Source organism: Marmota marmota, unplaced genomic scaffold, assembly GCF_001458135.2.
Source record: "Marmota marmota marmota unplaced genomic scaffold, marMar, whole genome shotgun sequence".
NCBI classification, from domain to species: domain Eukaryota; kingdom Metazoa; phylum Chordata; class Mammalia; order Rodentia; family Sciuridae; genus Marmota; species Marmota marmota.
This window is the reverse complement of record NW_026000229.1, coordinates 14,109,102-14,125,903: the sequence shown is the minus strand read 5'-3', so window position 1 is coordinate 14,125,903 and position 16,802 is coordinate 14,109,102. Positions and strand designations below refer to the sequence as shown.

The 16,802-nt window shown below is 33.9% G+C and overlaps 1 protein-coding gene across 16 annotated transcripts in view; it reads left to right on the top strand.

Annotated features, from left to right (window-relative positions):
• Map2k5 (mitogen-activated protein kinase kinase 5) overlaps nt 1–16,802 on the top strand; it is a 243,479-nt gene that overhangs the window by 83,501 nt on the left and 143,176 nt on the right. For all 16 annotated transcript variants that reach the window (XR_007343974.1, XM_015480492.2, XM_048793802.1 and 13 more), the window contains 3 exons: nt 5,587–5,655; nt 5,752–5,833; nt 16,519–16,580. Coding sequence is in view for 15 of the 16 variants with exons in the window: in XM_015480492.2 (XP_015335978.1) it covers nt 5,587–5,655; nt 5,752–5,833; nt 16,519–16,580 (213 nt within the window). In the remaining variant the exon portion in view is untranslated. The remainder of the gene's footprint in view (nt 1–5,586; nt 5,656–5,751; nt 5,834–16,518; nt 16,581–16,802) is intronic.

The following is a 16,802-nucleotide window of genomic DNA, read 5'->3' as shown; positions in this document are numbered from 1 at the left end:
CATTTCAACACTTTTATTCACATATTATCTCTAATTAGGACTCCTTCTCTCTATCTCCACCTATCAAAATCCTTAACACACTTCAGGAACCACCTCTCATTGAATGTTTTTGGATGAACCCTGCCACTTTGGATGTATCTATCACTTATCTTTCTAGAATTCTCTGTATGTGACTTGGTGATACCATGCACCATCTTGCATTATGCTAGCATATTTCAAGATTTTATAGAACATAATTAATGGTATAAAAAGGTTCTGTTTGCAAGATGGCTAACAGTATTTTTATTTGTTTTCTGCTCTACTTATTTGCTTGCAATTGTCTTGCCTACCTACACCAAACAAACAAACAAAAAGCTAGTTAAAACCACATTTCATAGTTACATAGGTCATTATCAAATAGTTATCTTTAAAATACAATTAGCATAATTTTCAACTTGACAACCCATCCCTATTTGTCCTGGAGGTGTAGTGGAGAGCTGTGGAAGCACTCAGGTATTTTAGTTCACCACTTAACCCTTTCTCCATGAAATGCTTCATATTTCATGCTCCATGAAGTCATCCTTGACAGCTCGTGATGAATATATTTCCCTTATTATTTTGAATTCTCTTTGTAAGTGGTGAGCAGAGCTTATCTATTTTTTTCCTTACTCAGTGATTACCCTTCATGGACTTATAGGGCCTAGTACAGGGTACCACATATGATGGGTAAATGTGGTTAACACATAATTTGTTGACTGACTGACTGAATGAATGAATGAATACATTTCTGTTCTTTTCTTTGTTCTTTAGTTCACTCATTCATCTTTCTTTGTGGTACTGTGGATTAAACCAGGGATACTGTACCTCTGGATACATCTCTAGCCCTTTTAATTTTTTGAGACAGGGTCTCACTGTGTTTCTGAGACTGGCCTTGAACTTGTGATCCTCCTGCCTCAGCCTCCCTGGTGGCTGGGATTACAAGCCTGTGCTGTTGTGCTTGGCTTTCGTTCATCTTTTGAAGTAACATCTTGAAAGCAGGTTCAATTCACAAACAAAATATCCTATAGTATTCTTTGTATGGACCATTGCTCTCCACTGGAATATTTCTTACCTTTTTCTTTTTTTTGTAATATATATTAAAGGGTGAAATGGAAGGTTAAGAGTTAGAAGCGCATTTGATCTTTTCCTGACCGTCTCCTGACTTTTGTGTGACCTCAAGCATGTCACTTGAACCTCTCAGTGACCCCAGCTGTGAAACAGGGCTGCCTGGTGTCACAGAGGGATTGTGAAGAGCAGCAAATCACAGTCCTTGTCTACACAGAATCACCTGCAGGGCTCAGAGGCCTGCATAGAATGATGGGGGAGATTTGATTTCCCAAGTCAAGTGGTCAGTCGGACCCACACTTTGGATGTCTCTGGGAACAATCAGATGGGAGTCCTTGAAAATGTGTTACTTTTCTATTCCTATTCAGCGTTTCCAACGTTTATGTCTTTTTAAATGTTCTTGTTTTTAGGCAAAAAGGCTCATTGTTGTGTTTCCCTTTTCAGACTTAAAGGTGGGAAGAGATCATATATTTTTAAAAGAAGCTGAGATTGGAGAAGAATAAAAGTACCTTAAATTTTTATTTTATACTATGGAATTTAGATAATTTTCTGCTTCAAAGAGTACATCTTGAAAATTATGCTAATCATATTTTAAAGATAACTATTTGATAATGACCCATGTAACATATGAAATGTGGTTTTAACTAGCTTTTTGTTTGTTTGGTATAGGTAGGCAAGACAATTGCAAGCAAATAAGTAGAGCAGAAAACAAATAAAAATACTGTTAGCCATCTTACAAGCAGAACCTTTTTATACCATTAATTGTGTTCTATAAAATCTTTCAAATAGTAACGCTTAGAGGATTTAATTGATTTCCCAGTATTGTTTGTTTTCTAATTGGGAAAAAATCCATCTAACAGGAAATTTCTTAGCATTGTATATAGCATGTGCTGATTATCATTCTTTGACTGCTTTGGGTTTCTGCTGCTTTTAAACTAGCATTTAAATGGACCATTTGATTAATCATTTGTATACTGACTATAATCCTCCCAAATTTCCTTTCTGAGTTGTACATACTGTAAAAGACAATTATGTCTCCACAGATTAAATAAGTGAATTAAAACAGAATAGCGGCTTAATTTGACCTGTGATTTTGCTCTCCTTCCCTTTAGTGGAGCGTGTGCCACTCCAGCAAATAAATGAAGTCATCCATGACAGCTCGTGATGAATTGCCGTATTTATAGTGTATATTTTAATAGCCTCACACTAATTTAAATTGAACACAGAGTAAATTATAATTCAGTCACTTGACTGCTTGTATTTAACTTGACAACCCATCCCTATTTGTCCTGGAGGTGTAGTGGAGAGCCATGGAAAAGCACTCAGGTATTTCAGTTCCCCACTTAACCCTTTCTCCATGAAATGCTTCATATTCTAGATTCTCTCCAGTTCAAAACATTTTAGTGCTTCTTAAGGAAAAAAAACCATAAAAAATAAATAAATAAAAGCAATGAAGACTTGGCAGTCCAGACTTATTTCAAAAAGAAAATTAGCATTTGCTTTACTTTACCCCTGTTGCCTCCAAAGAATGAATTGGTCTCTCTCTCTCTCTCTCTTTTTTTTTAAGCAGCTTTAAAGCTCACTCACAAGAATGCCCAGGGGAAGGGGAATTAACCTTCCACCCAGAGTGCCAGGTCTCCCAGAAAATAGAGAGCATTTGAGTAGAGTTATTTTAGGGTAGTTTACTTTCCCTCTCAAGTTCCTAGAAATTACTTTATTCGCTTTTCCACCATTATGGAATCTCCACTCTTCTGGATTAGAGCAAATACCAAGAATGATCAAGACCAATTAGAGCATAATGGATTAGCTCCACAAATATAGTATTCCTTTCTCCATTTTAGATCAGTGTAGCACTTTTGTTTTAGTGTTTATGTCTTTGCTTTCAAATTTAGGTGTAGAAATCAAGCAATCTATTTTCTTCATGTCTGGAAACAGCTTATATAGAGGATCATGGTTGTATGGAGCACTTTAATTAAATCCCACATCACTTAATGGGTACTTCTGTGAAGAAGTCCTTGTGCTGGGAGCTGAGGGGAGAGAAGTGCACCTCAGTCCTTGCCCTTGGAGGGTTTATGACCACTCTACAACCTCAAGGCTGCTTTGATTTCAGAAGATGAGCATTGAGGGCTAAAGCAGAATGTGAGAAGGAGAAACAGGATCAGAGTTAGAGAAGAAATCTGATGGAGGGCTTTGGAGTGGCTTCATGGAGGTGGTGAAGTGTTCAAGCTGAGTCTGAGAGATCAAATAGGTTTTTATAATTGTTGACTGTGGAGTGGAAAGAGGAAGCACAGGGGGAAAGGAGGAAGGGCAAAAAAATACCAGGCATGTGTGGATGATGAAAATCCATCAGGTTCCCACAGGGAGTGGGTTTGTGCTGGGAGTAGTGGAAGAAGGGGTTAGTATGGAAGAATTTCTGAAATGTCCTGCTAGATTTTAGCTTTGTTCTTAATTGGTGGACACAATATCTTTATTTTACATTTATGTGGTGCAGAGGATCAAACCCAGTGCCCCATGCATGATAGGCAAGCACTCTTCCATTGAGCCACAACCCCAGCCTTGTTCTTAATTGGGATCAAGAACCCAACTAAAAGGGCTGAGGTTGTGGCTCAGCGGTAGAGCACTCGCCTAGCACCTTCGAGGCCCTGGGTTCAATCCTCAACACCACATAAAAATAAATAATAAAATAAAGATGTTGTGTCCAACTACAACTAAAAAATAAATATTAAAAAAAAAAGGAACCCAACTAAGGCTTTTGATCAAGGGAATGATATTGTCTTCTTAGTTTTGAGCTAATTTCAAGGTGTTGGAGAGCCACGTGGAATCCTCTCATCTCCAGGTTGATGGCCCAGGGATGCAGTACATCCTTACGCTCATATTTCTTAGCACTACATAAATGGCACTTTTGAAACCTTAAAGAAGTGTTTCTTAACCTTATTGTGGGTTAGAAATCAGCTAGGAGCTTTTTATAAATACGAAGATGAGGCCCGACGACCTATTGTTCTGGGATGAGGTCTGTGCATTGGGAATTTTTAAAAGTACCCTAGGTAATTATAATGTAAAGCCAGGGTCAATAATAACTATATTTCTTTTAGCTGAGTTTTTCAGGATAAAAGATGCCCTGTATTTGACAAGTGGTATTTTATGGCATAGAATTGAAACAACACTAGATGAATTTATTTTGTTGCTAAATTTTAGACTAGAACAAAAATGTAAGTGAATATTGTTGGCAAATGACTATTGATCGAGAGAAGTGTTTAAATGTGTCTTGGCAGTTTTGTATTACACTTACAATCTAGATTAGTGAGAGCTTTTATAAATAACCCTAAAGCAAACTCTTGATAGAAACTGGAGATGCCTCCTTTTTTTTTTAACCTTCCCCTTCCTCAAATGGATGTCACTACTAAAAATGTGTTTTAGAATTGCCCTTTTCTTTCTTTGCTCTGTCAGCAGTTTAAAAGTCTTAATTTATGTTTTTCCCCGGTATGATTATATATATTCATTTGTTATATAAAATGTAATTCAGTTTTGAATGGTGTTTAACTACATTATCATGATAATATGGACTGCTGTTTTTACCTACAAATGTCTAGAGTGAGAAACCACCACAATTCTTAAAACTTGTCTTTACCTGTTTTATTTCATCACTGTCATTTTAAGTAAAAAACAGTTTATCTTGAGTTGGTTTTACTGAAGTGCTGAGTAAATTTTGAACAGTTGATTGTTTTCTTCCTTTAAAAGTAAAAATTTGAAACAAACTAGAATCTGTCCTATGTAAGTTCATAGATTTTTTTCTACATTTCTGTGTTACAAGACCAACTCAGTGGTTGATATTGTTAGGAAAACCATGAAGTAACAGGAAGTCCAGGGAAGCACAGGAGAACAGAAGTCAGGGGTCCCAGCACTGCCCAACAGCAAGGCTTCCTGAAGAGAAGCCTTGGTTTCCTCCTCTCTAAAAGAAGGAAATCGGGTGAAATGAAGTTCCTTCAAGCTCTGATAGTCTCTAACAATATTTGTTTGCAAAAAAAAAAAACAACATCAAATACCTGGGAGAAAATTTTAAAAAGACATATTTTAAAAACTTCTATTCATAACTAAAACCCTCATTTTAAATGTTATTTTTATTTAGCGTTCTGTTGCCTAGAATCTGAATTACATGACAATTCTTTTTTAATGGTTTGGGGGTCATTTGTATCTTCCTGTGAAAATAACCAATGTGGCCAAAATAGGGTGCATAAATTAAAAGTGCTATGACTTAACTGACTTTTAATGCCATTAATGCTGACCTTTGAGACCTGGCTTTTTCCTTGGTCCCATCAATCACTTCTGTACCACTTCTCCCAATACAAAGGCTTAAACAGATGTGTATACAGTGGGAGAGCTGAGGGGAATGAATAAAGGAACCACCATTTAAAAAAAAAATTGTTACGTTTCAAAATGATTATAATTATATTCAATTTGAAGGTGGGGATAAATGTGTTAATGTTAATACCTTTCTATATTTAGGTAATACTACTAGATATTACGCTGGAACTTCAGAAGCAAATTATGTCTGAATTAGAAATTCTTTATAAGGTAATTTTTTTCCTGGTCATTTTTACTTACAAAACATATCTTATGGTGTTGGCTTGTAGGTTTTTCAACTTCTTTTTTGTCTTATTTTTGTTGCAGTGTGATTCGTCATATATCATAGGATTTTATGGGGCATTTTTTGTAGAAAACAGGATTTCAATATGTACTGAATTCATGGATGGTAAGTATTTTCCCTTGTACAATATTTTAAAAATTACTTTAGGAGTAGAGTTTAATCATTAAATCCATTATTATTTAAATCCATTAGCCTCCTTCTCTCCAGTGCCTGGCAACCTAATTTTACTGCCTTGACAACTTTACCTATTCTGGGCGTTTTCACATAATGGAGTCGTACAATATATGGTCTTTGTATCTGGACTTTTTTCAGTTAATATAACGTTTTCAGAGTTTATGCACATTGAAGTTTTTACAATCTGATTTTGATACAGATGTCAAGTACAACTTAAGGTGATTAAAATATACTAATAATTCCTTTCTTTATACTCTGAAAGCATCTTAGTGTTAAAGGTTCCTGGTGTTAAAGATTTATGACTGAGTTATAATTTTAAGAATGTAACTTCATTTACTTTTATTGAAAATTTAAATAGAATAGATTAAATGCTAGTCTAATCAGTGGTTTGATATTTGATTCTTCTATGCAATCTGTCTTTACTTGCAAAACATATGTTCTGTTCTTTTAATGTTTCAATAGCTAAAACAGATTTTCTTTTAAAGAAATCTATTAACCCAATGTCCTGTGTCTTTCAGAAAGAAATCGGTTCTTAATTGCAAGATAAGAAATTGTTTTTCAACACAGCTGTTTAGTCAGATGTGTTTGGTTTTCTTTGGACTTTAGTCCTTTCCTTCCTTCTGTATTTTTTTAATCATTTCTATTTTTGTAGCTTTCCTAATCTGAAAATTGTGACAAAATGAAGGTTTCCGGGTATACTGAAAATGAAATGAAGTCATCATTATTGTTGTTTATTCACTTTAAATCCAAGCAGTCTTTAAATTTCACATGTTCAGTTTTTTCCATGTCTAGCCACTAAAACGCAACATTTTAAATAAAGATGTACTTAGCTCCTTGTGGGAGTTCTCAATACATTACTAAACCAGGTAGTTCATGCCCCTATGCAAGACTTTTAATGAGTCAACACTGATACCTTGATATACTACAATAACTGTATAATGTGTGCTAAATTAGTTCTAGTAGATGTCAAGAATTTAAAATCTTACTAAAATATAGAAGTATGACAGTTGTGGAGATCAACTAGTAAAAGAGGATTCATATGCCAATATAGGTTACTGTTTAAATTTTCATCATTCTTCCTTTGAAGTCTTCAATTATTCAGTTACATTAAAACGTTTTAATTAACATGTAATTCAAATATCATAAAACATTCACTCTTTTAAAGTATATAATTTTAGTGGTCTTTAGTATGTTGCTAAGGTTATGCAACCATCATCTAATTTCAAAACACTTTTTAAGTATTCCCAGAAAGAAAATCCCTACCCTTTATAAGTCCCTCATTAGCCTCCTTCCCTCCAGTGCCTGTCAACCTGATTTTACTGCCTTGACAACTTTACCTATTCGGGAAGTTTTCACATAATGGAGTCCTACAATATATGGTCTTTGCATCTGGACTTCTTTCATTTAATATAATGTTTTCAGAGTTCATGCACATTGAAGCATGTACCAGTATTTCATTGAATAATATTTTATTGCATGGCTATACAACATTTTGTTTATTGTTTTATGAATTGATAATCATTTGGAATATTTTCACTTTTGCCTAATAATAGATACTACTACTGTGTATTTGTATATGGGTTGTTTTGTGTATGTATATTGAATCAGTTCTCTTGAATTTATATCCTGGTGTAGAATTGCTAGGTTATATGATAAGCCTCTTCAAAGTTTTGAGGAACTGTCAAACTGTTTTGTTCCATTTATACTAGTTTATATCCACACTAACAATGTATGAAGATTCTAATTTCTCTATATCATTGCCAACTTGTTGCTTTAGATGTCCTATTTAAGAAGCCTTTGTATAATCCCACATCACAAAAATTTATACCTATTTTCTTCTAACCCATTTTATAATTTTAGCTTTTAATATTTATGGTTTTGGTCCACTTTTGAGTTAACTTTTACATACAGTGTGAGATAGGAGTCCAAACTCATTCCTTTGCCTGTCAATATCCATTTATATTAGAACATTTGTTGACTATTTTCCCCTTTAATTTTCATGCCAACCTAGTTGAAAATTAATTGACTCATAAAATGTATTTCTGTACTTTCAGTTCTATTCCATTGATCTTTTTGTCTATCTTTATGCTAGTACCACATTCAATCTAGAGTGCTTGATTACTCTAGATTGTTATTGTTTTATAATAAGTTTTGAAATTGAGAAGTGTAAATCCATATGAATTTTAGAACCATCATTCATTTCTCTAAAAAAGCCATCTGAGATTTTGGTGGGGATTGTACTGAATTTGTAGATCAATTTGTGCAGTATTACTGTGTTAAAAATATAAAGTGTTCCATTCCATGAATATAGAATGTCTTTCCACTTATTTGGATCTCAATTTTTTCAGTAATGTATATTAATATTCAGTGTAAAGTTTTGCAATTAGTTGTTAAATTTACTCCTAATATTTTGTTTATTTTTATTTTAAAATATTTTTTTATGATCATGATCACGTGGCTGACTGAGAGCTGTAGCTCTCTGCTCCTGGCCAATTTTGCAAGAGTATATTTTACTATATATTCCTTGTCTGGAAAAAGATCAAAATTATAGGTACAGTTTTTACTAAATGTGTATTATTTTTGCACCATCATTTATTTTATTTTTTAATTTTTTTGTTGTAGATGGACACGACATCTTTATTTTATTTATTTATTTATTTATTTTTATGTCATGCTGAGGATCGAACCCAGTGCCTCACACATACCAGTCAAGAGCTCTACCACTGAGCCACAACCCCAGCCTCCTAATATTTTTTTTTTTAATGATACTGTAACTTGAATTATTTTCTTAATTTTACTTTTGGATTGTTCATTGCTAGTGTATAGAAATATAATTGGTTTTTGTTTATTGTTATTGGTCTGTATCCTGTAACTTTGCTGAACTTGTTTATCAATTTTAGTATTATTTTTTTTTGTGTGTGTGTGTGTGTGTGTGTGTTTGTGTCTTTCTTAAAGAGTTTTCTATATACATATCATACCATCTGAAAATAGAGGAAGTTTTACTTCTTTCTTCCTTTTCAATTTAGAGGCTTTTTATTTTACTTACTTTTCTTGCTTAATTACCCTGGCTAGAATAGAAATAATGAGAGCAGACATCCTTTTTCTTGCACCTGATTTTGGAGGGAAAGCCTTCAGTCATTCTCCGGGAAGCATGATATTTACTGTGGGGTTTTAGTAGTTATACTTTATCAGTTTGAGAAAATTCCCTCCTATTTCTATTTTGTTGAGTGGTTTTTTTTTATCATGAAAAGATATTAAACATTGTCACGTTTCTCTGTCTTTTGAAATTATTATGTGGTTTTGGTCCTTTCTTCTATTAACATGGCATATTTTGTTAATTGATTTGCTCATGATAAACCAACATTGGAATCCTGGCAATATTCTATGTGGTTATGATATAGATTCTTTTCATATATTTCTAATTTCAGTTTGTTAATATTTTATTGATGATAAATTATACAGATGTGTGTGTGTGTGTGTGTGTGTGTATGAAATGTTGAGATTAAACCCAGAGTTTTGTGCATGTTAACCACATACATTGTTGAGGATATTTACATCCTTGTTCAAAAGGGATATTGATCTATAGTTTTCTTATAATGTCATTGTTCAGTTTTTATATTAGAATAACACTTCAATTAAGTTATCTAATTTGTCAGTGTACAGTTGTTTCTAATATTCCCATATAGTACTTTTTATTTCTGGAAAATTGGTAGTCATGTTCTCTTCTTTATTCCAGATTGTAATAGGTTGAAGTAATTTGAGTCTTCTCTCTTCTTGGTCAGTGTTACCAAAATATTCTCAGTTTCTTTTTCAAGGAACACATTTTGGCTTTATTGACATTCTCTAGTCCTTTTTTCTGTTTTGTTGGATTTTGCTATTCTTTTTGTTTTCTTTTTCAGTAGAAAGTTAAGATATTGCTTTTAAATCTTTCTTACAAACAAAAGCATTTATAGCTATAAATTTTCCTCTAAGCACTACTTTAACTGCATTCTAGAAATTTTGGTATTTTGTATTTCTGATTGCCTTAGGGATTATAATTAACATTTTATAACAATTCAGTTCAGATTATTATCAACTCCATTTCAGTGGTACAGATGTTCTTCATCTTATGATAAGTTTACGCCCCATCATAAATTGAAAATATCATAAAAACGCATTTCATAAACCTAATATACTGAATGTCGTAACTTAGAAACATGGTAAATGTATCAATTGTTTGCCCTCATGATCACGTGGCTTACTAGGAGCTGTAGCTCTCTGCTTTTGCCCAATTTTGCAAGAGCATATTTTACTACATATTCCTTATCTGGAAAAAGATCAAAATTACAGGTACAGTTTTACTAAATGTGTATTATTTTTGCACCATCATAAAGCTAAAATATTGAAAGGTGAACAATTATAAATCAGGGGCAATCTCTATACAAAAATTTTGATCCTATAGAGTTCAATTTCTTTCCCTCTCTTTTGTGCTGTCATTGCTTTATAAATTACATTCTTATTCATTGTGTGTCTCACACAGATTTATAATTATTGCTTTATGATTTTGTCTTTTTAATCTGGTAGGAGGAAAAATGATAGAAGCAAAAAAATACATTTATCTTTTGTACTTACCTATTTAGACCTATATCAATATTCATTATTTCTTCATATGAATTTGGTTATTATCTTATAACTTCAATCTTATATTCCTTCAGTAGTAGAGGATAGGAAAGGCAGCAGAACACAACAGACACTAGTATGGCAATATGTAATTCAATGGATGTGTAACTGATGTGATTCTGCAATCTGTATATGGGATAAAAATGGGAGCTCATAACCCACTTGAATCAAAGTGTGAAATATGATATATCAAGAACTATGTAATGTTTTGAACAACCAACAATAAAAAATTTTTAAAAAAAGAGTCCATTTTAACTCTTTTAAGATAGGCCAGCTAGTGATTTATTTTTTCAATTTTTGTGTACCTGGGAATGTATTAATTTCTCCTTCATATTTAACAGGATAGTTTTAGAGTGGTTGCTTGATCATGTTTTTTAAAGATATTTGAATGTACCATTCCATTGCCTCTGATCTCCCTAGTTTTTTTATGAATAATCAACTGTTGATCTTATAGAGGAGTTCTTATAATATGTTGAGTCTTCTGCTGCTTTCAAGATTCTCTTTTTGTCATTGGCTATGGGCAGTTTCATAATGATATGTTTAGGTATGAATTTCTTTGAGTCTATCTTTATGGAGTTTAATAAACTTTGGGGATGTATAGATTAATATTTTTTGTCAAATTTGAGAAGGTTTTGTCCATTTCTCTTTAAATATTCTTTCTTTCTCCTGCCTTTTCTCCGTGTGTTTAGATCCCCCATTATGTATATGTTGGTATGCTTGATAGTATCCCACAGGTCTCTTGAGAATGTGTTTGGTTTTCTTTATATTTTCTTAGGATAATCTAAACTGGCTTATTTAATTCCAGAATTTCTGTTTGGTTACATATGATTTCTGTCTCTTTATCAATAACCTATATTTGGGAAGATGTCATCCTCATGTTTTCCTTTAGTTCTTTACACATACATGATTTCTTTTGGACATGATAAGTGGAAGATATTATATAGTTTTTTGCTCATATACAGCAAAACATACAAAAAAATCCAAAAATTATGTACCGCCCTCCAATTGTCATTTCTTCCTTCCCCCTTCTATTGTGATCAAACTTATTGACAACTTTCCCCCCAACTCCAGCATTATCAGTGTAGATTCTCATTTTTTACTTAGTTTTCATCTAATAATAGCATTTTTTTCCAAATATTTACTGAGCACTTTATTTCAGATACTGTTATAAACATAGGGATTGAACAGTGAATAAGGATTAATCTCTGTTCTCCTGGAGCTTATATTCTAAAAGGGGAGACAGACACCCTTAGGGAGGGATAAGTCCAGTTATAATCCAGGGTAGATAGAGGAGGTGCTAGATAGAGTGGTCAGTGATGGCTTTTTTTTTTTTTTTTTAAGAAATGGCATTGTAACAGAGACCTTAATGTCATTGAGTTAGCTCAGGGAAGGTCATGGGGAAGAGCTTCAAGGTCGAAGGAGTATCAAGTATAAATGCTGCAAGGTAGGAGCAAGTTTGATGTAATCAAGAAGGTTTAAGTGACTAGAGAGTAATGATGAGAGGACCTGTGGCTCAACAGGAGACCAGAGCAGCAGACAGAAGCAAGATTGCAGCGACCTTGTCTACCATGGCAAGGAAATTTAGATTTTAGTCTGACTTTATTAGGAAGCCTTTGGAAAGTTCTAAGTAGGGGAGTGATTGTAGTCTACCTTTTTATTAAGTCTTAGCTAAGTTCACTCAGAAACATCCAAATAGTAGGTCTCAGTACATATACATGTATTTAAATTATCACCACAGGAATAAATTGATCCACCCCCACAAAATAAAATACCCTATTGCAAAGAAAGGGCTTTTTATATTTTCAACTAGCAGGAACTAAGAGAGTTTCTACTGAAATTTTTGCTTGTGGTTCTTGATTTCATTTAGTTGACATTAATAATAATCATGGTCATTTTAAGGCAAATGTTGGGACTAATAAAACTAATGTTGCCTCTTGTTCATTTCTACATATTTATATTTATCTTATGTGCATGATAACTACTTTCTGTTTTAGATCCTTAATAGGACCCTTTGGTCTACTTTTATGACAGTGGTGGTCCTGATTTATTAATAGAAGTGTGTAGTAGTTTATCAATTGGCATGGGTTTTTACTAATCTACTACTGGCAGTCTTCCTCTTGGTTCCCATGGTGAATAGGGCATGCAGGGAAATATCTGGTCAGGAATGTTAGGTGGCCAAAGAACACAGGGAAGTGGCAGGTCACAGCAAGCAAACCAGTGACCTTGGAATAATAAACAAAATGTTCGAAACCTAGGAGCCACAAATGAGTTCCTGAATATCTTGAATACCATCATCTCAGCTAAGATTAAACTCTGTCAGTATGTGTTTTAATAACATCACATTGCAGTGGGATTTTTTTAAGCTACAAAAAAGTTCCTTTGTGACTCTAAAGCTATGTAATGTTATTGGGGAACCTTTTAGATCTTTGCATTTTGGGGAGTTCAAAGGGTCAGGTCTTCTCTGAGCTCTTCATCAACTGACTCATGTCCATGCTATAACACTCACTTCTCTGGGACTCAGTTTTCTCCCATCTGTCAAAGGTAGAGGGCTTGCCTAGCATGCGCAAGGCCCTCAGTTCGTTTCCCAGAACTAAAACAAACAAACAAACAACAACAAAAAGCCAACATTTTAGGAAAGATTTGTAGGATAGAAATGATAGTAAAACTGAATAAAAATTAAACCAGAATTCTCTTCAATTTTTAGACTGATAAGAGTTACCAAACTGCACAAAGGGCTTAACAGGAACTTTTGCTTCTGTGTGGATCTGCTGCATTATTTTTCATCTCTGACATGTATCTCTTGTGAGCATGGAAAGGACAGGATGAATCAGTGATGAAACAGAGCCAGCTGTGTAAAGATTTATCCATGGAGGGCTAAGGAAGGCAGGATCTGAGATTAAAGAGGTATTTACAAAAACCAGTGAACTACCTCAAAATGGGATTCCTTTTTTGCTTATTCTGCTGATAATGGTGGTAAGGTAATCTTTGACTTTTTGGTTCAGCTTGTTTAAACCATTGTTCATTTAGCTAATCAAACTCTAATTCACTTCCTTTGTAAAAATAAATCTCCTCACCAAGGACTTTGTCCTGGTACATATGCATGAGTTTGCACCTCCAGGTTCTGTATCCCTCAAGCTGTTCCTTTCCCAAGGGATCAGTTCAATGAGCTACCAGCCTTCCCAGGACTAACCTGGAAACCTCGATCTTCTGCAGCTTATTCATCCTTGGAATTGCCAGTTCATCTAAAAGATCAATGAGAATATAAACTTATTTTTCTGCCACATTTTCACTTTCATTGAATCTATAATAAAAGTTCTGCTTTAGTAAATAAGGATGGTTCTGCTCATTAGATCTTTTTTTTTCCCCCCTTCATGGTTTTTCCATTAGCCCCTAGAGCCAGTGCATAAGGTTTAGTTATACTGTGGCTTCCCAGCTTCTTGTTAGAATCTAGAAAGTACAAGTAAAACTTATCTAAAAGAATTATAATTTTCCTCTATCTGCTTTAAACAAGATGGTAGAAAGCCAGTAGCTTTATGTGTTCATATACAATATTTTTAAATTTTTCTAGTTGTAGATGGACACAATACCTTTATTTTTAGTTTGTTTGGTTTTGTTTTTTTTTTTTTGTTTTTTTTTTTTGAGTTCTAATGGTCTTTAAAAGATGTCTCTGAGAATCTAAGCTAAGGCAGGCACAGGCACAGGTGGTCTCTAGCAATTGGCTGGAGTTTTCAGAAAAAGTGCTCCCTGGAGTGAAAACACCAATTTCCAAGTATATAAATGTCTATTATTTAGGGATAAACCAGACCTCACAATGTGTCTGTCTTTTTTTAATATCATCTTTTTTTTAATATTTATTTTTTAGTTTTCAGTGGACACAACATCTTTATTCCATTTTTATGTGGTGCTGAGGATCGAACCCAGCACCCCGTACATGCCAGGCGAGCACGTACCACTTGAGCCACATCCCCAGCCCCTTAATATCGTCTTTATATTATTTATTTTTATGTGGTGCTGAAGATCAAACCTAGAGCCTCGCATGTGCTAGGCGAGCGCACTACCGCTGAGCCCCAGCCCCACCCCCTATTAATTCATTTTTTAAAATATTTATTTTCTAGTTGTAGTGGGACACAACACCTTTAATTTATTTATTTTTATGTGGTACTGAGACTCGAACTCAGGGCCTTGCACATGCTAGGCAGGAGCTCTACCAGTGAGCCACAACCCAGCACCTTATTAATTCATTTTTATGTGGTGCTGAGGATCAAACCCTGTGCCTCACACATGCAAAGCAAGTGTTCTACCACTGAGCCACTGCCCCAGCCCATATATACAATATTTTTATAAAGAAAATAATTTTTTTCCGATGTTCAGCTTTAGGAAAATGAGACATAAAAATATAAACATTTGTATACTTGACAACATTTCAAAAGAGTAATATGCTTCAGCTTAATACCTTGTAAATCATCCAATAGTAAAATGGTAAATATTAATTTTTAGCCCTTGATGTGAAATAAATCTCAAATATTCTGGACAGTTTCTTTATACAAACGGAAGGCTGTACACCTTAATTTGACTCTTAAAAAATGTTATCAGGGCTGGGGTTGTGGCTCAGTAGTATCGCACTCATCTGGCATGTGTGAGGCACTGGGTTCGGTCCTCAGCACCACATAAATAAATAGATAGATAGATAGATAGATAGATAGATAGATAAATAAATGGATAATATTGTGTCCATCCACAATCAAAAAAAGTTATCATACATTATTATTAGTCTTATGTCATTAATGAATGAAGTAATAGTTCTTTGCATAAACTATATTTTTGAAGTTCTTATACCACTTATATGATATTGAAAATTTAATAAGCATACCCAAATTTATACTTCCAAAGAATATTGATTTCTTCAAAATAGTCACCTATGAAATTTCATTTATTTCAGTGATGCTATTGTTGCTACAAATGGTGTGGGTTCCATCTTTGGAATTGCTTCAGAGCAACTGTACCTATCTGGTGAGATTCATGGTAGTTTTCACTCATGCATTGATTCATCTGACAGAATTTTTTTTGATATCTTTATTTTCTTTATTTATTTTTATGTCGTGCTGAAGATAGAATCCAGGGTCTCACACGTACGAGGAGAGCGCTCTACTACTGAGCCACAACCCCAGCCCCTGACAGATACTTTTAAACACCTACTATGTGCTAGTTGTGTAATGTCTAGACTGATGAAAATGAAAACAAAAAAAAAAAAAAACATGATTGCTGTCTTAATTATATTCATAATTTATTTTTTTTTTAATTGGCAAAAAATCATTTAAAGCTGAATTTGGTAAAGATGAAGGATGTTAGTGAAAACCATGTTAGTAAAAAATAAGTTATTATATAAAGATACTGTTTTTTCTTTTTTACCTCATAAAGTCATTTTCCAAAGAGACTTTCCAGAAAACCAAGAAAGTATCTTGAAAATAGATTGATTGCTTGTTTTGGTACCTAATTTGAAGGTAACATTCATTAAGATAAAAGTAACATTGCTATTTTGCTTTTTAAGTCACTGTGTGTTTTGAACCTCATATCCACCAGCTTTTATTTGGCTAATGAAAAACTTTCTAGATGGGTCCGTGGTTTACATTTGAGAAAACTGGCACACAAATGAAATGACAAGTGTGATTGTCATGTTGATCTTTAGTTTTTTGTGTGTGTGTGTGTGTGTATTCACGTTTCTATAAAATACAGATTCTTAGTCTGCCCTGGACTAATGTCCTTCAGTTTTTTTCTTGTAGGTGACCACACAATTGGGAATAAAATAGAAGTGTTTAGTTATATTTCATGATGACTAGTCATACTTCAACGCATAATATAAGAAGAAAAACATTCTCACCATGATTGTACAGAGAGGAGCCCAGTGCCCTGTTCTAGTAGTTGCATTTGAGGTAATACAAGATGTTTGTCTCTTGCAGGGGGATCTTTGGATGTATATAGGAAAATTCCAGAACATGTCCTTGGAAGAATTGCAGTAGCAGTAAGTATATGGCTTGGGAAATTTGGGTGATTTGATCCTTCTAGTTAAGCCTACTTTTATGTCTTCAGTATTTTTTTTCCCTCACTTTCAGTTGACTATCAGGTTCTTCTTAGTTGCCTTCAGCTTTTATCATTTTTGTCTTTTCTCCCCTTCATAGACCAACCCCCAACACAGCACATTGATACCTCTTAGGCTCAGTGGTACTCTCACCTTTTCTTTTTT